Below are 20,593 nucleotides of genomic sequence, written 5' to 3' on the forward strand. Positions count from 1 at the left end.
AAATTTACAGTTCTCTACACCAATACAAGTAATCAGTTCAACAAATAACATCCAACACCAGCACATTTTGATATGATATTATGGGCTGCATTGAGATTTGGTCTGTACATAAGAGTGTAGCCGAATAGCACCATCTGCTGGAAAGGTTAAACCTGTGTTCTTAAACTTATGAACCAAAATTCACCTGTATTGATGCAAACATGTTTTGATTAAATTCTGTCTTTAACTATCAAAACGTCAGTATTGTGGCTTTAAAATGAAAAACTATCAAATTCGTGTGGAAAACTATGTTTACTACAATTTGATACAAGACATTAAAAAATCTATAGGTAAAAGACATCAAAATCTTATTCTGAAAACACATGAATATGTGATGAAATGATCAGAAATGGGAGGGTACTTCCATAACATGAGATAAAGAGAACAAAAAGTCAGGCCGTACATTTGAAAGTGATATATAGACAAATGCATTGACAGGTAGGCAATAGTCATTTCCCTCCAGAAATCTGAAAAGAAAAATAAAACAGACTTCTCTAATTGGGACTTAAACTACACACACACACAGACACACGGTCATTACAGTATCTAATCAGAGCAGTCCATAGCACATCTGATGAAGTCTGTTCACAACATTTCACCTTGTTGTCTAAACATGACCCATCTGTGAGTTTTAAAGGGGCTACCGCCTGCTTCAGAGACATAAAAGAAGAAAAGCTAAGAAAATGAAAATTGAAAAACAAGTGTCAGTTCTTTTCATCTGATTACATTCTCCATGATGTACGGTTCGACTTTTTTTAATCAGAATCAGTAGCTCGGTCATGTTAATGAAAGTCAGGAAGTTTATTGGGTTAAAATTATTTGTCCAGTGGCTCTACAAACACAGAATTACACACCTGAGCTCATAACCTCATTAAGAACAGGTTCAGCTTTGATTCACTTCCTGTTTAAAACTGAGAATTGAACCTTGGTGGGGACAGAAGCGGTAGTAACATGGTCACAGCCTATGTTAGGGGTCTTTCAATTTTATCCACAAAAGCCCGGTGTGGCTACAGGTTTTCACTCCAAACACAGGCCACAACCAGTTTCACTTGTTCTTTAAGTGACTATTAGGTGTGACTTCTATGTGGCTGGAATTAAAGTCTTTAGCCACAACAGCCCTTTGCGGTTGAAACTATTGGCCTCCGTAAAAGTAAATGCTCAGCAAATGGCCACAAGGTGGAGCACTTATGAACATCACAGATGCATGCCCTCACAAGCTCAAAGCAAAACACAGGCATTAACAAAAGTGATGATTGTCTGTCCCCATACATTGGTTTGAGCATAAGCAGCTGCGAGAAGCACATTGTTTAAAACCTGGGCATGTTCAGATTTCTATGTTTGGGAAGAAATTTGCTTTGTAAAAAAAAAAAAAAAAAAAAAATTTTAAAAAATGGATAAATGCTTCATGTCTAGTAAACAGATTCCAGATTTTGAAATTCATAATCAAGGTAGTCCTACATTCTCAGGACAGAGAGACAATTATCACTGATGTGAGGAATACACCAGAAAGGTCATCTAATCTGGAGGGAAAAAAAAATGTAAAAAAAAAAATAAAAAAAAAAAAACCACTGGTATGACTAATCCAGCACTGCAGATACATAACACTCTCTGATAAAACACTTAAAAAAATATCAGCTGTCTCAATATATTTCACCAACTGCTGTATGGAATCTAAACTATCGAGTCAACACACACAGGGAAGAAAAAAAAAAAGAAAAACATTGGGACACAAATACTTGAAACATGAAAAAGAGGGTGAAGCTCTGCAAGAATAACAGGGTAAAAACACTATCCATGTGATTCCATCAGTCTAACATCTCCATTTCCCAAGCTCTTGGCATAGTTCTCAATTACTCGCTCATCCCTCAATACTTGAGACATTGATAAAGAGTTGCCGTTTATATGGGAGATGAAAGGAGACTAAAGAAGGTGGGAAGTGACCTCTAATGCCAGGAGGCCAGTGGTGGTTTTAAAATGGTCCATAACAAAGGACGGATTGTGAGTGCACTCGTGTCTGTCTCTAGGAGGGGATTGTACCCTTACACAGCTGCAGCACCCTTCTCCTTCTTCTCTCCATCCTCATGCCAAGTGAGACGCTCTTCGTAGAAAGCAATGACGATCTGGGGACACTTGTGATTGGCCTCCTTTGCAAGCACAAGGTCCGCCTCGTCCGAGTCTTTCCTGTGGAGACAGAGCAAGTTTATTTTAGACTCATTGTGCAAATCTAGCTCCTGTGTTCCATCTGCACACCTTACAGTCACCCACAGAAAGACGCTCCATGTTATTTATTTGCCACTAAAAGTTGCATCACACGTTTATTGTTTTATTGTGATGTAAAGAGAAAATACCTGGAGACAATAATCACATACAAATAATCATGCACAAGTACATTTAAAAAATGACCAAAACAATGTACAGTATATGGCCAAAAGTATGTGGACACCTGACCATCACCCATATGTGCTTGCTGAACATCCCAATCCAGATTAAGTCACGCTTTGCTGTTATAATAACCTCTCTTCCGGGAAGGCTTTCCACTAAATTTTGGAGTGTGGCTGTGGGGATTTGTGCTCATTCAGCCACACGAGCATTAATGAGATCACGCACTGCTGGCGGGTGAGGAGGCCTGGGGTGCAGTCTGCGTTCCAGTTCATCCCAAAGGTGTTCAGTGGGGTTGAGGTGCAGGCCAGTTCGAGTTCTTCCACTCTAACCTTGGACCCCTTATTCCCATTGAAGGGAAATTTCAATGCTAAAGCATGCAAAGACATCCTATACAATTGTGCACTTCCAACTTCATGGCAAAAGTATTTGGAGAAGAACCACATATGGGTGTGATGGTCATATGTCCACAAACATTTGGTTGTGTAGTGTATTTAGCAATCCTGTAGAACGCAACCTGTGTGAGAGAGCTGTACCAGTGGAATTAAAAGCTCACTGTAGCTTTATAATTGGCATATTTTAATATACACTCCTTCTAAACCTGACACATGGAAAAGCAGCTTCTCACACACTAAGCTTATCTGACTATAGTACCAGTAGTAATGCACATTTATTTAATTTAAAAAAAAAAAAATTAATGCTCCAATACAGATACAATACGTTTAGTGGGAATTGAAGCTCTACGTAGCGGTGACTGAATAACTTCATGGCTCTTATGAATTGAAGAACCTGATCTGTACTATAAATAAAGATTACGGCTTCATTTTTAAAATTTTAGATAAAAATAAGGATATGCTACTGTAATTACAGATTGTAGGAAATGGCCAGTAATCAGTTATACACACCAGGGTGCTTGGGATTGCTAGGAATATGCCAATATTTTCAAATTTGTCTATTAGAGTCTTAAAAAAATTTGAGTACTAAACCACATAGTTGAGTATTAATTAACAGTAATGACAATCACAAGTGCTGCACAACTAGCACAGGACTGCGAGGTGTGTTGCTGCCTGCAGTTTATGAGTGTTTCACAATTTGCTATAAGTCTGAATGCCATTCAACAGACAGTTCAGTTTTCTGGATGCAGTTTTACGTGTCACTTTTTAAGTCAAAAAGACACTGAAACTTCATTAATGTATCACGGCAAACATGTGGTCGCACAATATTTTTAGCCCAATGTGAAATTCTTTCAGCTCAAAGAAACAAAGATTTTATCTTGAAGTTTATGCAAACAGAGATGCTTCTTGTCCCATCTTATAGTGGTGTCTCAGTGAGCAAGGAAACAGCTTATCTGGGTTTGTTGCTCACTGCCTGTATGCAGAAACCCAGCTGTATAGCAGTACAGTAGGAGACAGTTAGCTAGATAAGCTCGCTGCCTTGTAAAATGGAATGTGGGGGGAAAAAAGAAAAAGTTTAAACATGGAATGTGTGCCAGCTATAGAGAGTTTAAACTGCCTAGAATATTGCGCATCAGTGCAAACACTGCAGCGAATAGGTTTAAAGGTTTAATCTACAATCCAGACACATCATTTTTCAAATAATACCGTGACAACTCAGAATAGTAAACTGCGCCAAACACCCATCCCTAGTTACTGTATAACTAGTTGTGTGTGTGTGTGTGTGTATATATATATATATATATATATATATATATATATATATATATATATATATATATATATATATATATATATATATATATATATATTACACGCACACACACACACCCACACACACCCCAAATATCTAGCAAATAGCACATACATGTATTTATTGATGCTATACCAAAATCGAAGAAAGCCAAAGCAAGTTCTGAGTGCACAACATTTCACTGTTATTGAATTCAACAGATAAATAATAAAATACGAGTTTAAGAAAACATTATGCCAAACCCTGCTCAAGGCTAAGTGCTTCATGGTAATTTGTCCATTTTAGGGAAACTAGGTCAAAAAAAAAAAAAAAAAAAAAAAAAAAAGAGCAGCATGTACCCAGTATGACCATCTATCTGATGTTCTTTTTAATATTGTGAAACTGTTGATGATTATATAAACATCAAGCTCAGGGTGAAGGGTTGTGATGTTAAAGTACAAGTATTACGTACATATTTCGTGAGGTTAGAGCTCTGCATGTTTGGTGTAAACATGCCTTAAGACTTTTAGTCCACTTAGCGTACTATTTAACAGGTTACTCAATCAGCTAAATTATTTGTATCAAATGAGTCTGACATCGCCGTGTTATTACTTTTGGGGGAGGGGAAAAAAAAAAAAAAAAAAAACATGAACACTTATCAATTGACCAACTAGTAGGTCACATGACCAGAAAATGTTTGTAGGCATTGTTTCTCACAAACAGTCTTATTTTGATACTGATTTGTGTGTTAACCAATACTATGTCAGTAGAAAAGACCACTTCCTGGAGTGTCTTCAGAGTGAAGAAAAAGTGCAAAAACCTCTTTTTCCGCAGACAATACAAAATATTTACCATCATGCCAATTTAGATGGGATACATATTACATATTCTACTAATCATTTTAAAGATAGTAAAACACGGTGCGATCTTCACAAACGTATGCACACGCAGATATATATATTTTTTTAAATTACTAACATAATGGATTCAGATGGGACTAAAATTCCATAAACACTCCAGTAATAATTATATTACCCCACCTTCACATGTAAGCTAAATAAATATGCATGTACATTTCAACAATGTGTTTTACACTTCACTTCACCTAGGAGTACTTCTCACCTATTGTGAAGGCTTGGGGGGTGAACAGTGAAAGCTTTAAAGAAACTGCACTAAAGGCAACACAATAAGAGGTATATTGGTGACCTATTTGCCTCAACAAAAGCCGATAATGTTGCGCCGCAGACCTGCTGAGGAAACACTGACTCTGTATTGTCATGCAACGGTTCTGTAGGTGTGAAATGTGTTCTTGATGAAACTGCCTGGCACTCACCACTTCATTAAGAACATAAGGTCCCCACAAGAGTCGGTTGCACCAATGATCTTCTCTGGCTCCAGGCCTCTCTCGAAGCCTCTAGCAACTAGGATCTCATCCTGGACACAGCAGAGAACATTAATTAGGACAAAACAAAAATTAAGAATTTTCTAAGACAAGATCATGATTTTCTTTTAGAGAAACAGGACTGTTACATTTAGTTTCAGTACTGCACTTTTCCTTCCCTGACTGCTGTCCTTGACATACCATTCTGAAGATCTCCACAATCTGAACTGAAACAAACCAGCCAAGAGCACACCCCTTCCCCAAACAACAGCATGTAGGCTAAACAAAAACAAAATGCCCCGTCACCTCTTTTTTCCGCTTCTGCTTACTGCCGCCCTCCTCTTCTTCGTCTGAGTTTCTCCTCTTGTTGCCGGCGTCTTTGGCGCGAGTGGGAGTTGCACTGGATGGTTTGGTCCCGCTGCTTGGAGTGCTTGTACCGCTGCCGCCCTTTTTGTATGTCTTCATGAACTCGGCGATGAGATCTGGACAGTCGAGATTTTTCTCTGGCTCCCATGTGTTGTGTTTGCTAGGAATGACAAATCAGCAAGCACAAATATTAGCTCATATGTCTGAAAATAAGTGATAAACAATGTAGACATGCCAGCATGGAAATTTATGGATTAGAAATGAACTCAGACGACGACATACTCTGAAAAACCTTTCCATTTAAGATAGTACTCCACTCGGCCCTTTACTACCCTCCTGTCCAAGACCTTCTCCACCACGTATTCCTCTTCGTCTGTGGACGCAGACTCGTCATCTTCACGGTTCTGATTCTTCTTTCCCATGGCTGCTTCAAATGCCTTCTTTTCCACTCACAAGTAACAGAGTGACTGAGTGAGGAAGGGAAAGGATCCCTCTGCAATTAAAAAGGCAGCGTATTAAGAAACAAGCACAGAAATGCAAGCCACTTAAATATACTCTTTCGTAGTCTAAGTATTCAGTGAACTGTATGGGGTTAAACAATGAGAGCCTTTACTGAATCTATTATCGGTGTGAATTTAATTACCAGATTTGAACTGTATATTCACATATCAGCTCTGTTAAATCCTGTATTAGTAAATGAAATATTTTCACATCCTAGAAACCACTGACAGTGTGAAAATACTAAAACATCATGATATAAAGCAATCTTCTTCATTCCACTGCCTTGTTTTCATACCAATTTTCTCAGACAAGACCATTCAGTTCCTTATCAGAAAACTATAAGCGTGCAGCTCGGTTGAATTTAGTTACCAATCTTGCCCAAGTACTATGAGAAGTGATCAAATGATCAAACACACTTCTCACAGAACTAAGCTGATTAATGTCTCTGATTGGAATTGCTTCTCTACCAGCACAAAACACTTTAGTAGTAGTACGAAAGTTTCCCACTCTTTTCAAGAAGTCTTTAAAAGCACAATAATTTATACAACTTAAGATATGATGATATATGGTGATATCGACAAAATGATAAACTGTGTCACAATATGCTTTTCTGAGATGTCATGGTATCTTTTTAATTAATTTTTTTCCATAATTATAAACTGATAAGAAGCAGATCATTTTTTTAATATATTTTTTTATATATATATGACATACATATATAATGATACATACCAAGTATCTTAGAAATGTCTTTGTGTGTTTCATTTTTTTCATGTTGCTTACCCCTAATCTTTTCATATTTGCCCACAGCAGCGTTTTCTTAGCAGTATTTAGCGAAATGTGACATTTCTTCCACATGTTCAAAGAAAAATCCAACACTGAGTTGGGGCAAATCTCAAATGGCTTCATATTCACTTTGTTTGTACTCTACACAGTATATACCATACTGAACTGGAATACCCTTCCCAGTGCCCACAGAATTGGTGTACAAAGACGTTTGAGATTCAGCAAAAAACTTAACATCGTCTGACACAGTTTGTACTCAAACACCTGTATTTTTAGAAAGCTTAATCCTTTTTTATTTTCACTAAACACACTTGTCACACTTGTGTTTGGGTGTGTGTGCTGCCACCAACAAACTCATGCTTGCTCTATAAGAGAGAAACATTTTAACATTATATTAGATACACCCTTTTTTGTTTCTAAGTGAATTTAGAGTAGTATTTTGTGCCTATAAAGTCACCACCATCCTCCAGAGAAAGTTTCTTCCACGGGCTGATGTAGGTGATGGGAGACCGAGACACTCAGCCGGGATACGGATAGTTTGCATTAGGGTTTGAGCTTTGCTGTTTAATGGAGAAGTGATGCATCACATACTTCAGTGCTTACCTATGCTCCTATTTCAAAGCAAGCCAACTGGGTCTGATGTTATTATTGCTGTTTAAACCTGCGGCACAAACGTCACCCCTGAAAAGGAAAAGTTACAAGAGAATTTGGACATGTTAATGAGCTTGCTTTATGATTTACAGCTGAACATTGTTGTTTTGCTTTGTGACCAATGATGCGTTTAACAGTGGCTCTGTTTCTGTGCGTGTGCACCTGTTTTATGGAATTAAATTTGTGCCAAAAGTACTGAATGTAACTTTTTAAAAAAAAAACAAACAAAAATATACAATAAGGAAAAGAAGAAGAAGAAAAAAAAAAAAACAACTCTGAAACTGAAAACAACAAACTTAGTGGCAAAAATTTAACATGGTCTTCAAATAAACAGCATTCTCTGTTAGGTTTTCTAAGCATCCTTTTCGCTAATCATGATTTATAAATGTGTTGCCAGAGTTTTCATTTACACTTTCAAAGTTTTCGTTTATGCTGCGCAAGTTTATGCTCGCCTCTAGTGTGGGCGAGCTTAACAGCGATTTACTCTCATTGGTTAGTGAGCTTTGGATGGACAGCTCCCTGACCTGGAAGTAGAGACTTCTGTGGATCGCAGAGCGTTGTGGATGCGGTTCTCTGTATAGTTATAGTGTTTATACTTTGTAGTGGAAATTACTTACTTACTTCTTCACTTACATAGTTAGTATATTAGTTGATAATTAATATTTAAGGTTTGGGTAATCTCATACAACTATTTTTTCGAGATGAGCTCTCAGGAGCGTCGCTACTTCCAGGTCAGGGAGCTGTCGATCCAAATCTCACTAACCGATGGAAAAAAAAATGCTGTTTATCTGAAGACCATGTTAAACTTTTGCCAATGAGTACATTGTTTTCACTCTCAGCATTTTTTCTTCTCTCTCATTGTATATTTTTGTTCGTTTCTTGAAAACTTACATTCAATACTTTTGGCACAAATTTAATTCCATACTGTTTTCCCTCCAAATCTCTCACACTAATTGTCGTTCACACTAACTGTCGGAAACAGAAGTACTGCAGAACTTTTATCACCTTTGGCTCTTTTAACAGCTTCATATCTGTGAGGAAATCTGTCTCATGTTTTATAGTTATCTGTAACCTAATGAACACCTGGATTTCTAACTTTAACATCTGCACAAACATTATCCCAACACCTAAATTAGTGCACTTTGGGGAATTAAGCCCAAACTTAGTAACAAAACCCTGCTTCAAATAGTTGTTAATCAGAAACTTCAGCAGAAATACATCTCACAAAACACAGAAAATTCAATGAGTTACACTGAAATGTGTTTACAAATGTCCACAAGCTCAGAGCTAATCAACTGTAACCTGTTTGAAATGGTAGTACATATCCAATGTGTTTGAACAGGGAACAGTTATAGTTATTTATCATATTTTAATTATTCACTTAAAGTAAAAACACGACTTTCCAGCATAAAAGTCAACCGGGCCGCAAAGAACTTGCTAACTTAGCTAGCTTTCATATTGTATTTGACGCTATACAACTAAGTGTCGTTTACTAAAATACTAATAAACATTTGTTGAAACTTTGTTTTTTTTAGGTCTGTCTGGTTAGAACAAATTTAGAAAGCACCTGCAGCGTAAAACTGGTTAGTCAACTAACAACTTGCAGCACAAGTACTAGCTCCTTGGCTAAGCATGGCCATGTTAGCGCAGGCTAATAGAAACCGCCATCACTTCAATAGCGTCGGAGCACTGCTAGCAAACTCAGCTAGTTAGCGTAATAGTTAAGAAATGCGTATGTTTTTTAAGTAGTGTCGTACTCAAGTGTTATTGCTTGCACTTCAGTAATGTGCTGTTTGTTATTAAAAGCTAAACATAATTATATTATATAAGACACTCGTCTTAGAAACACGCAGTGAGATATGCTAGGTGCGTTAGCTAGTCCTGCACTAACTAACAGCTAGCAAGCAATAGAAAGAACAGCCACCAACAAGTAAACAGGACTTCTGACATGATCACTTAATATCTGCAGAGTAGAATTAGTGAAGCTACTGAAATGGAGTAAGCACAGTGCATCTTAGGGGCGTTGTGATTTAGCCTGGGAGTCAGCCTGGTACTTAGCGTGCTAGCAGACATTTGTCTGTACTAATAGCAGCCTCATTCATGCTACGTCTTATTCGATTTGTTATTACAGACCCCAGAAATCTCACAGCTAGTGTATCAGGCTGAATGCACTAATCAGGTCAGATCTCATTCCTAATACTCCTGATTGTAGCGTTACATAAAATAGAGGCCTAAGTAGAGAACACTTTTAAGCAGCAGCTTGGAAATGCACGAATAAAATTACGACGCATGCATCGCCTAAAGCCAGCTCTACAGGAACACCAAGTCAGCTGCAGTCCCTGGAAGTTGCATTTCATGCAAAATGCTTAATTAGTTGTTTTTAAAAGAAAACGAACTCACACAGAGGTCTTCTTCGATGCTCTCAAAGGCAACAACCCTCCACACGAGTCCCTCCACACACACACATGCATGCATGCATATACACACACTCACACACACTCACACACACAGCACCGGCTACAGCGCGCCAAAAACACACAATGGCACACAAGGCATGCGGGCTGAATGCCAAATCCCACTCTGTTTACTACAGAAGTGCACTACGTAGGACTCAAAATAACGGCTTCTTACGATTTATGTAGTGCCCTAAATTTCCTAAAGGGAGCAGTTTGGGATGCAAGCTTTTTTCTACTTGCATTCCTGTACCAAATCTTACACATTAACCGCATCTAATGAGACATTTAAAGACACACGTGCACAATGTAACAAGATAATTCATCTTGCTATTCATCTCATAGGGACTATGTTTTCATATTATAACAACACTATTTAAAACACAACGTGTTCATTTATTATTATTATTATTATGATCATTATTGTTGTTATTATTATTATTATTATTATTATTATGTAGACATAATATGTATGTAGCGCGAGCATACAGTACTGACAAGTAGAACATGAGCCTTAATTTCAGTTCTAACTCTTTATTCAATACTGAGCCTTTGCAGACTGAGTTGCAGGTTTGAAAGAGTAAAGTTTGGTTGCATAGGCTGGCAATTTGGTAGCCCTAGCCCTTTTCTTTAAATGACATTAATATAGACCAATCATGTACTAAATAAATTTGACGTAGCGTTTGAGCGCGAATCGTGAGCCAATCGCAGGCTGCAGAGGGCGGAGCCTAAGCGCTTCATTTAATGTATAGTCGCGGTTCGTTTTTCTTGCGATTTCATCGGCTAGTGTGTTGTGCAGTTCGCCATGTCGAAAGAGGTGAGTTTAATCAGGAATTTAAGCTTATGCTAGAGAGGAATATGTTAGACTTGAAGCTTTGTATAGGTTATTATTGTATTGGTTTTAATTTTAAGCACACTTGTGGTAAATTCAGTTGTGCGTGGTGCTCTTTACAGAATTAGCCAGATGCTAGCGGAGCCGCCATCTTGGTTTTCTTGTTAGGCCACATGGGCCCTAGCAGACTAATCGGGCGAAATAGATATTCTTGCAGACTGTTTGGTCTACTTGTGTAGTCGTAAGCTATACGAGAAAAGTGCACCGTTTCTAAATGTTTTGGTGTCCGGCTTGTTACTGGTTTTTTTTGTGTGTGTGTGTGGTTAACTAGCATGTTATTGTGGGTGCCGGTGTTCAACATGGCGGATCTGTTGTTTTACCGCTGCGCTGAAAACTTGGCCTTGAATGAAGACCGTTGAATGATTTGCGAATATTTGCTATCGCTAAAAAGTAATTTAACGTGCTGTTTTTCCAGGGCCAGCCACGAGAACCGGAGCAGCTCCGGAAGTTGTTCATTGGGGGCCTCAGCTTCGAGACAACAGACGACAGCCTGCGCTCTTATTTTGAGCAATGGGGCACGTTAACCGACTGTGTGGTGAGTCTCCACACTTTTATTTTGAAATAATGTGCAAGTGTTTTGTATGTATATATAAATAACTTTTTTTTAAATTATAACTTTATTTCTTGTAGGTTACAGTTTGCAGTTGTAATCACGACTTTTCTTTTATGCTTGAAGGAAGTTCAGTGTGAGTCTGTACTCATTGTCTGTATTTCTTTCTTTTTTTTTTTCCTTTCTTTTTTTTCCCTCAAGGTTATGAGAGACCCGAACTCCAAGCGCTCCAGAGGCTTCGGTTTTGTCACATACTCCTGTGTGGACGAAGTCGATGCCGCCATGCAGGCACGTCCTCACAAAGTCGATGGTCGTCTTGTAGAGCCCAAACGTGCTGTGTCTAGAGAGGTAAGTGCTCATGTTCAGTAATTTCCTTACCCAAAATGTATTGAGAGAGGGGTTGATCCATTTCTAAATGTCTCCTCTTGCATTCCAGGATTCCAACAAACCTTTTGCACACACCACAGTGAAAAAGATCTTTGTGGGTGGCATTAAGGAGGATACAGAAGAGAGCCACCTACGAGACTACTTCCAGGAATTTGGAAAGATCGAAGCAATTGAAATAATGATCGATCATAAGACTGGCAACAAAAGAGGCTTTGCGTTTGTTACGTTCGATGATCATGATGCTGTGGATCGTATCGTTAGTAAGTGTGTTTTTTTTTTTTTTTTGTTTGTTTGTTTTTTTTTTTTTAAATAAAATTGTTGAGAGATTGGCTTAATGTGTGTTTTCTCTTCCTAGTTCAAAAGTACCACACAATAAATGGTCATAATTCAGAAGTGAGAAAGGCAGTGTCTAAACAAGAGATGCAGAATTCATCAATGAACATGAGAGGTAAGATGTCTCCTGTCACATCTTGTAAGTACATGAGCTGTGTTCTTTATTTACATTAAGCACACTGTTTATCTAGGACGTGGAGGTGGAAACTTCGGTGGACGATATGGCAACAATGACTTTGGAGGAGGCAGAGATGGATTCAGAGACGGATTCCGAGGTAGCTAGCACAACTCTGTGTTTATGCTCAAGGTTAATCACGAAATGTGGGTGAGTTTATAGCTGCCTAGATGCAAACACGGGGTATTTTTAGTCATCGCCCTGGGGCCAAATGTTATGCTTGGTGCTATGATGTGCCAGTTTAAGTGCAGAGAAACTGGTGTATGATGCAAGCTACTTATAATGCTGTTTATTGTGTGTAATCAGGAGGCAGAGGTGGTGGATATGGAGGTGGAGATGGCTACAACAATGGCTTTGGAGGCGATGGTATTTTTTATTTTATTTTTTTAAACTGGCGTTCACTTTTATATTGTCACTTTAAGAGTAATATGAAAGGCCAATTTGTCAGCAAGACCTGTTTAACTTATGACCTAACTGTGTTACACAGGTGGCTATGGCGGTGGTGGCTCTGGCTATGGGGGCAACCGCGGTGGAGGATATAGCGGAGGTGGACAAGGCTATGGAAATGGCGGTGGAGGATATGGTGGTGGAGGATACAGTAGCGGTGGCAATGGTTATGACAACTATAACAACGGCAACGGAAACTTTGGTGGTGAGTTTACATTTTGAGTGTTGGTGGGATTTGTAAACCATTTGGACAGTCAGAGTCCCTGACTGTGAATTCTTGTCCTATGCACAGGTAACTTCGGAGGTGGAGGCGGCGGCGGTGGTGGTAGCAGCAACTACAGTGACTTCGGAAACTACAACAACCAGCAGTCAAGTTTTGGCCCCATGAAAGGAAACTTTGGAGGAGGCGGCAGGAATAGCGGCCCATATGGTGGTGAGTTTTGTACTAAACTACATCTGTGAATTTCTTCAGCATTTTCAACCATGACCTGACTATCTTCTCTTTCTCAGGTGGATATGGGGGTAGCTCAGGTGGAGGTGGAGGCTATGGCGGAGGTTCTGGTGGAGGATATGGTGGAAACTCTGGCGGTAGACGATATTAAGTCCTTTAAAGGTTTGTATCTTAAGATCCCCCACTCCTTAATTGTAGAATCCTAATTAGTTGGTCCTAATTAAAGCGCACTAAACCCTGTTGTGTTGATTTTACAAAAATCTGTGGAAGCCTAAGAGGCAGTGTGTAGCTTAATGTTGTTGTTCATATTCAACAGGACTCAGTACTTAGGAGAGGAGACAGGAGAGCGAGAGGGCTGACAGGGAAGCGGCAGGTTTACTCCCTAGATCTGCTCAGCCATTCAGAAGAGATGTACAGTAGTGCTGTCACAAGCAGGACTTTTGTTTTCGTGTGTGGTTGTGATGTCGAGTTTTTTATTTTCTTTATGGGATGCATTCCATATGCGGTTTTGTAGAAGTACTTTATTCTGCTATTCTAATTATGTGTGACTCAAGAAATCAAGTTGAAATAAAGCGACTTCCAGTTTTTATAAAAAAAAAAAAAAGCTGTTCCTTTTCAGTTACTGGGGCTTGTTGGGGTATCAGTGGGTATAATAGTTGCATTTTTGTGTAGCCCAGACAGTGAAAAGAATTGCAGTAATTTTATGGGGAACATTTCTCTGAAACCATCTGTAGAACAAGTGTTGGCCACCTGCTGGTTAGATTGGCTAAAACAAAGCAGGTTAGCTTGTATGACTGCCAAGACTAGCCATGGAAGCAAGATGAGAGAGGAGTAGGAAGACCATCACCATGAGAAGAATCAGGGAGCGTTTGAGTACAGGTCGTCTCTGAAAGACTAGGAGAGAGCAACAGATTGGCTTTATTGCCTCCAGTAGGTAAGAACAGACTTCTCCATTACCACTGGACACAACTCATTTTATTCACTGTAGATGCAGTACAGTATTCTGAACTTTGCAGTTACTCTTCTTTAATGACAATGCAGTTTGTATGAACTGGTATAAACATTACTTTAAGTGTAATGTAGTCTGAGTCCTCACTTTATTTTAATATGTAACCGAGTAGCAAGTATGTGTAAGACTTTGCTTTTGCTGACTGGCTTTTTTTGGTCTTTGCCTTTTGTTCTAGGAATGTGTGTGGGATTTATGATCCAGAGTGGGGATATTTGCCTGTTTTTTCTGCAGGCAGTGTAAAGGTAATAAACATTACTTTTGCTCCATTGATACTTGAAATACCAGTTTCTAAATGATCACCTGTCTTATCTGTTGTAGGACCAAAGACCTGTTGGGGTAGGGGGGGGACTTTTTAAGAGATGTTTTTACTGCTTAAAATAAAGCTTTTATTGTTTTGTAAAGTGTCTTGTGAGGTTGTTTTTTGTTTTTTCATTTTTTTTAAATGTTTGCTATTTTTGTAATTAATGCTGTACTGTAGATTGCTTAGAACAAATTGGGCTCTAGATGTAATGACCATTCCGAAGTGGTCATGATTATGCCCTATGCCATGAATGCCCATGCCTTTGTAAGGTTTTATTGTAATGGAGTTGAAAGTGGGAGCTGTTCAGAATGTGCTTCAATATAAACTCTTCTACACCCAAGCATCTATTTTTGTAGAAGCTTAACACACTGGCTTATAAACAGTTTACCATTATAACAATATTCCACATTTAAAATGACTTTCTCTCAAGCTGAAACAGCAGGCTCAAGATTATTTATGCTGTTATTACTTGCACCAGTAAGTAACTGGTGACAGTGATTGGATTTTAAAGCATCAATCTGTCCTTTCAATAACAACTGTTTCAGAAGGGGCTTTTGCTGTATCTCTGAGAAACTCCTTCAAAAACACTCCCATGTGAAGGCTTCATTTCTGAATGGACCGTACTGTTAGTGGCCCCAACGTCTCGCTAGCTATTTGGCTAAACATGGCTTTCCATTTTATTAATGATATCAACACATAAAAGAAAATCCTTGAGCTCATTGGGCCTAATGATGAGTGCCACTGGATCCTTTTAGGCCAGCATATGAATTTTGCAGATAATGTAAGAATCTATGGCCTCATCCAGTCCTCTCAATCTAAGACTTGAATAATTTGGATGTCTCTAATGTGGAAGGTGTGCAACATTACAAGCTCAAAATCCAGTTTTTCAACATGCTTTATTTTGTCTTATTGGGCTTTTTGGGCTATTGTTGGTGAGAAAATGGTTGCAGTTGTCAGCTGATATTGATTCCCATTAGCCTTATATAAGCTTTTCTTTCCTACCCCATTAGATATTGCCACTATGATGCAAAATATTTGGGGGCAAATTAACTGAAATTAATCATAAAATGAATGTGAAATGAAATAAAACAGTTTTGTCTAGCAGATAAATGATGTGCCTGCACTCTTACGAATGAACGGGGGTGTGCTACGAAGGGAATCGCTTTGATTGACAGGGGTATAAACCAATCATCTGTTACAGAAGGTACCCTTTGGCGCATGAGCGCAAATCGAGAACCAATCGCAGACTACAGGAGGCGGTTCCTGTGTGTCTGATTTAAAGCACGGTAGGAGGCCGTCGTTTTTTTTTTTTTTTTTGTTCGCCGGCCACTTGTGTGCTGCTCCGAGCAGCCAGAATAAAACCGCAGTATGCCAAAGGAGGTAAATATATAAGCAAATACTTATATATAAGATAAATCTATGTTTAACCTAACCGTACATGGGTGTTATTTTAATCCGGATTTTTTTATGTAGTGCTGCTGGCTATCTGTTTAGCTTAGCAGCTTAGTGTTAACTACACGGCCATCTTGTGTTTGTTTATTAGGCCGCATAGACACAGAAAATGTAGCTAGCGGAGTAGTTGAAATGTTTTTTTGTTTTTTTTTTTTTTAAACATAAAACAAATTTCTGGCTGTGGCATATTGCCGGCTGTATTTGCGAATTTCTTGGTGTCCTGGTTGTTACAGCAGTGTGTTCTTTTGTTAGCCAGCTCTCGCGTCGGTAGCCATCATGGCCGCCATGTTGTTTCACCTCTCCGTGTACATTCACGCGACACTTCAAATTTGATTTTCTCTTTCCGAGCAACTATTTGCTAACGTTGTAGGTTTATTTAAAATGATTAATTGAGCTCAACTGTCTTTCAGGAACAGCCACGAGAACCGGAGCAGCTCCGGAAGTTGTTCATTGGGGGCCTCAGCTTCGAGACAACAGACGACAGCCTGCGCTCTTATTTTGAGCAATGGGGCACGTTAACCGACTGTGTGGTGAGTCTCCACACTTTTATTTTGAAATAATGTGCAATTGCTTTGTATGTATATATAAATAACTTTTTTTTTTTTAAATTATAACTTTATTTCTTGTAGGTTACAGTTTGCAATTGTAATCACGACTTTTCTTTTATGCTTGAAGGAAGTTCAGTGTGAGTCTGTGTACTCATTGTCTTTTTTTTTTTTTTTTTTTTTCTCCCTCAAGGTTATGAGAGACCCGAACTCCAAGCGCTCCAGAGGCTTCGGTTTTGTCACATACTCCTGTGTGGACGAAGTCGATGCCGCCATGCAGGCACGTCCTCACAAAGTCGATGGTCGTCTTGTAGAGCCCAAACGTGCTGTGTCTAGAGAGGTAAGTGCTCATGTTCAGTAATTTCCTTACCCAAAATGTATTGAGAGAGGGGTTGATCCATTTCTAAATGTCTCCTCTTGCGTTCCAGGATTCCAACAAACCTTTTGCACACACCACAGTGAAAAAGATCTTTGTGGGTGGCATTAAGGAGGATACAGAAGAGAGCCACCTACGAGACTACTTCCAGGAATTTGGAAAGATCGAAGCAATTGAAATAATGATCGATCATAAGACTGGCAACAAAAGAGGCTTTGCGTTTGTTACGTTCGACGATCATGATGCTGTGGATCGTATCGTTAGTAAGTGTCTCGTGTACAGGCTGGTTTGTTGCAAGTCTTGGCAGCTGAGACTTTGGCTTAATGTGCTGTTTTTTTTTCTCTTCCTAGTTCAAAAGTACCACACAATAAATGGCCATAATTCAGAAGTGAGGAAGGCTCTCTCTAAACAAGAGATGCAGAATTCATCAATGAACATGAGAGGTAAGACCTGGTGTCCAATTGTAAATCTTGTAAGTACACAAACCATTTATATAAATTAATTATATATATTTAATTATAATATTTGTGTAGGGCGTGGAGGTGGAAACTTTGATGGTCGATATGGCAACAATGACTTTGGAGGAGGCAGAGATGGATTCAGGGATGGATTCAGAGGTACATGTTACAACTACAGAACTACAGTCTGTGTTTTTGGTTTATTTTTGTGCCTGATGATAAAATGTGCTTGTGATCTATAAATTCATACACAGCGATTGCTGCATTTTAAAGTGAGGTGCATGACTTTACTGTAGCCCAAGCAAACCAAATGGTTAACTTCCTCAGCGCTACATGAATGCGTTTGGGGCTATGGGGGATGACCAGTGATGTCTGTACAGTAGTACTGTATTGATAATGGGGTGTAACCCCAATTTAGACCAATCCTAATGCTTTTACTGTGTGATCAGGAGGCAGAGGAGGCAGTGGAGGATATGGAGGTGGAGATGGCTACAACAATGGATTTGGAGGAGATGGTATGTGACTGACTGTTTTGTTTCCTGTGAACTGAATAGGAGTGTGTGTGTGCACCTGTGTATATGTTGCTTCAGTGTCATTTATGCAGAGTTTTAGGGTCTTTGTCCTTTAAATATTAGCTTTATAATAACTGAAGATATTATTTAAATGCTTGGTGTTTTGTCAGTGCATTTGGTCATTTTCACAGTTTCAGCTCAGAAAACTAATCATATGCTCACTTGTCTAAGACTTGTATAAGAATGGTCAAATCTTAAGCTTAAGAAATTGCATTGAAGTGACGCGGGTTATTAGCTGAATAACCTATGAAAGTGATAAAGGTTACTGCAGAACGCTGTTCTCTAACTTATTAAAATGTTGTAAATATTTTTATTGGTTATTTAGTATAATTCTGCTGTTACTGATCATTATAGTACATGAATGATCCAGTATAGCTTACAGAATCTGGAAAATTAACCAAACCATGTTACACAGGTGGCTATGGTGGTGGCGGTCCTGGCTACGGAGGCAACCGTGGTGGAGGATATGGGGGCGGAGGACCAGGCTACGGTGGCTACGGTGGTGGCGGATATGGTGGTGGTGGTGGCGGCGGATACGGTGGCGGTGGCAACAACTACGACAATTATAACAACGGCAACGGAAACTTTGGAGGTGGTGAGTTTATGCTTTCAGTATTCAGGGCTCTTTTTAAAATCTGATTGGAATGTCTGGTTCTGTCCCGTTTCCCTGATTGTGAATTCTTGTTGTATGCACAGGTAACTTCGGAGGTGGAGGCGGCGGCGGTGGTGGTGGCAACTACAATGACTTTGGGAACTACAACAACCAGCAGTCAAATTTTGGCCCCATGAAAGGAAACTTTGGTGGAGGTGGCAGAAATAGCGGCCCATATGGTGGTGAGTTTTGTGCTAAACTACACACGAGAAATTTCTTAAGAATTCTTGAGCTAACCTTTTTCTGTTCCTTAGGTGGATATGGGGGTAGCTCAGGAGGAGGTGGAGGCTATGGTGGTGGCTCTGGTGGTAGACGATATTAAGTCCTTTAAAGGTTTGTATCTTGCATGTTTTTATAATCGTAATTGTATATTGAGATGTCCATTAGGCAAAAGTGTCTTCTACTGGATGACCAATATTTGTACAAAAATCTATGGAAGCCTCAGAGGCAGTGTGTAGCTTAATGTTGTTGTTCATATTCAACAGGACTCAGTACTTAGGAGAGGAGACAGGAGAGCAAGTGGAATGACAGGGCAGCGGCAGGTTTACTCCCTAGATCTGCTCAGCCGTTCAGAAGAGCTGTACAGTAGCGCTGTCATGAAAGGGACTTTTCTTTGTGTATGGTTGTGATGTCAGGCTTTTTATATTTTTCTTTATGGGATGCATTCCATATGAAGCTTTGTGTAGAATTACTTTAAACCAGGGTCCTAATTATGTGTAACACCAACAAAATCAAGAAATAAAGCATCATCCAGTTTTTATTAAGTGTACTGTTGTAGTCACTGGGGATTATTGGGGGCTTGAGTTGTATAGTCAGGCATAGCATTGTGGAGAAGACTTGCTGGCTATACATCTCAAGTGGTGGTTTTGCCATAATGCCAGAATTCTTTTGACACACAGTCCAGGCAGGGGAACAATGCCGACTATTAAAAAAGGGAAATGTTTTGCAGCAGTGTTGAAATGCCAGATCTCTGCCAAGCCTTCTGTAGAACAAACGTTGGCCACCTGCTGGTTAGATTGGCAAAGACAAAGCAGGTTAGCTTGTATGACTACCATGACTAGCCATGGAAGCAAGATGAGAGAGGAGTAGGAAGACCTTCGCCATCAGAAGAATCAGGGAGCGTTTGAGTACAGGTCGTCTCTGAAAGACTAGGAGAGAGCAACAGATTGGCTTTATTGCCACCAGTAGGTAAGAACAGACTTCTCCATTACCACTGGACACAACTCATTTTATTCATTGTAGATGCAGTACAGTATTCTGAACTTTGCATTCAGTGTCCTAATGTTAAACAAAAAAAAAAAAAAAAAAAAAAAAAAACAGGAAAGTAACTACAGCGAGAAGAACGAACTGTTACAAACATACATTGCTTAACATTGTAACTCGATTCTGTCCCTTCAGATTAATGCATGCAGTGTTCTTGTCTGTGTATTGACTGGCAATTTTTTTTGGTCTGCCTTCTAGGAATTTGATGCAAAGCATTGATCCTGAATGGATGATTTTTGCCTGTTTTCTTCAGGTACTGCAAAGGTAATTCTTTCCCTCCATTGTGATGCTTGAGATGTAAATAATTACATGCTGATGTTTTATTGTCTTTTCTGTTTTGTTTTAGGACCAAAGAGATGATGTGGGAATAAAATCTTTTTACTATGTAATTAACTGGTTTTTACTATGTAAATAAAGCTTTTAAAGTGGCGAAACATGATTCCTGTGAGTTAATGCTTAATCATATGTACATAGTATCATGAGAGTTG

At 39.1% G+C, this 20,593-nt stretch overlaps 3 protein-coding genes across 11 annotated transcripts; 2 read left to right on the plus strand and 1 right to left on the minus strand.

The window, feature by feature from the left end:
- Positions 1-272: 272 nt before the first annotated feature.
- cbx5 (chromobox homolog 5 (HP1 alpha homolog, Drosophila)) lies at positions 273-10,390 on the minus strand. Of its 2 annotated transcripts, XM_026920990.3 has the most exons (6): positions 10,190-10,386; positions 7,742-7,819; positions 6,134-6,344; positions 5,792-6,011; positions 5,438-5,538; positions 273-2,220 (listed from the first exon to the last, which is right to left on the minus strand). In XM_026920990.3, the coding sequence occupies exons 3-6, from the start codon at positions 6,271-6,273 to the stop codon at positions 2,079-2,081; spliced, it is 603 nt and encodes a 200-aa protein (XP_026776791.1). In that variant the 5' UTR covers positions 6,274-6,344; positions 7,742-7,819; positions 10,190-10,386; the 3' UTR covers positions 273-2,078. The 2 variants fall into 2 exon arrangements, with proteins under 2 accessions (XP_026776791.1, XP_026776792.1); XM_026920991.3 differs by lacking the exon at positions 7,742-7,819 and having other exon boundaries at positions 10,190-10,390.
- A 522-nt stretch (positions 10,391-10,912) lies between these two features.
- On the plus strand, positions 10,913-19,602 carry LOC113530729 (heterogeneous nuclear ribonucleoprotein A1). 4 transcript variants are annotated; one of them, XR_008304161.1, is made up of 13 exons: positions 10,913-11,059; positions 11,550-11,669; positions 11,886-12,032; positions 12,121-12,331; positions 12,427-12,519; positions 12,596-12,679; positions 12,886-12,945; positions 13,067-13,231; positions 13,319-13,459; positions 13,537-13,639; positions 14,212-14,411; positions 14,662-14,728; positions 14,805-14,887. XR_008304161.1 is itself a non-coding variant. In XM_053240634.1 (11 exons), exons 1-10 carry the CDS (start codon positions 11,048-11,050, stop codon positions 13,626-13,628), a joined length of 1,125 nt encoding a protein of 374 aa, XP_053096609.1. In that variant the 5' UTR covers positions 10,913-11,047; the 3' UTR covers positions 13,629-13,639; positions 19,328-19,602. The 4 variants fall into 4 exon arrangements, 2 of the variants coding, with proteins under 2 accessions (XP_053096609.1, XP_026776788.1); XR_003403172.3 differs by lacking the exon at positions 14,212-14,411; XM_053240634.1 differs by lacking the exons at positions 14,212-14,411; positions 14,662-14,728; positions 14,805-14,887 and adding an exon at positions 19,328-19,602.
- Positions 16,057-20,539, plus strand: LOC113530730 (heterogeneous nuclear ribonucleoprotein A1-like). Of its 5 annotated transcripts, none has more exons than XR_008304162.1 (12): positions 16,057-16,167; positions 16,650-16,769; positions 16,978-17,124; positions 17,213-17,423; positions 17,511-17,603; positions 17,694-17,777; positions 18,068-18,133; positions 18,606-18,785; positions 18,887-19,024; positions 19,097-19,175; positions 20,304-20,369; positions 20,452-20,539. XR_008304162.1 is itself a non-coding variant. In XM_053240636.1 (11 exons), exons 1-10 carry the CDS (start codon positions 16,156-16,158, stop codon positions 19,162-19,164), a joined length of 1,119 nt encoding a protein of 372 aa, XP_053096611.1. In that variant the 5' UTR covers positions 16,057-16,155; the 3' UTR covers positions 19,165-19,175; positions 20,304-20,539. The 5 variants fall into 5 exon arrangements, 3 of the variants coding, with proteins under 3 accessions (XP_053096611.1, XP_053096610.1, XP_053096612.1); XR_008304164.1 differs by having other exon boundaries at positions 20,304-20,358; XM_053240636.1 differs by having other exon boundaries at positions 20,304-20,539.
- Positions 20,540-20,593: the final 54 nt, after the last annotated feature.

Source organism: Pangasianodon hypophthalmus, chromosome 16 (assembly GCF_027358585.1).
Source record: "Pangasianodon hypophthalmus isolate fPanHyp1 chromosome 16, fPanHyp1.pri, whole genome shotgun sequence".
NCBI lineage: Eukaryota > Metazoa > Chordata > Actinopteri > Siluriformes > Pangasiidae > Pangasianodon > Pangasianodon hypophthalmus.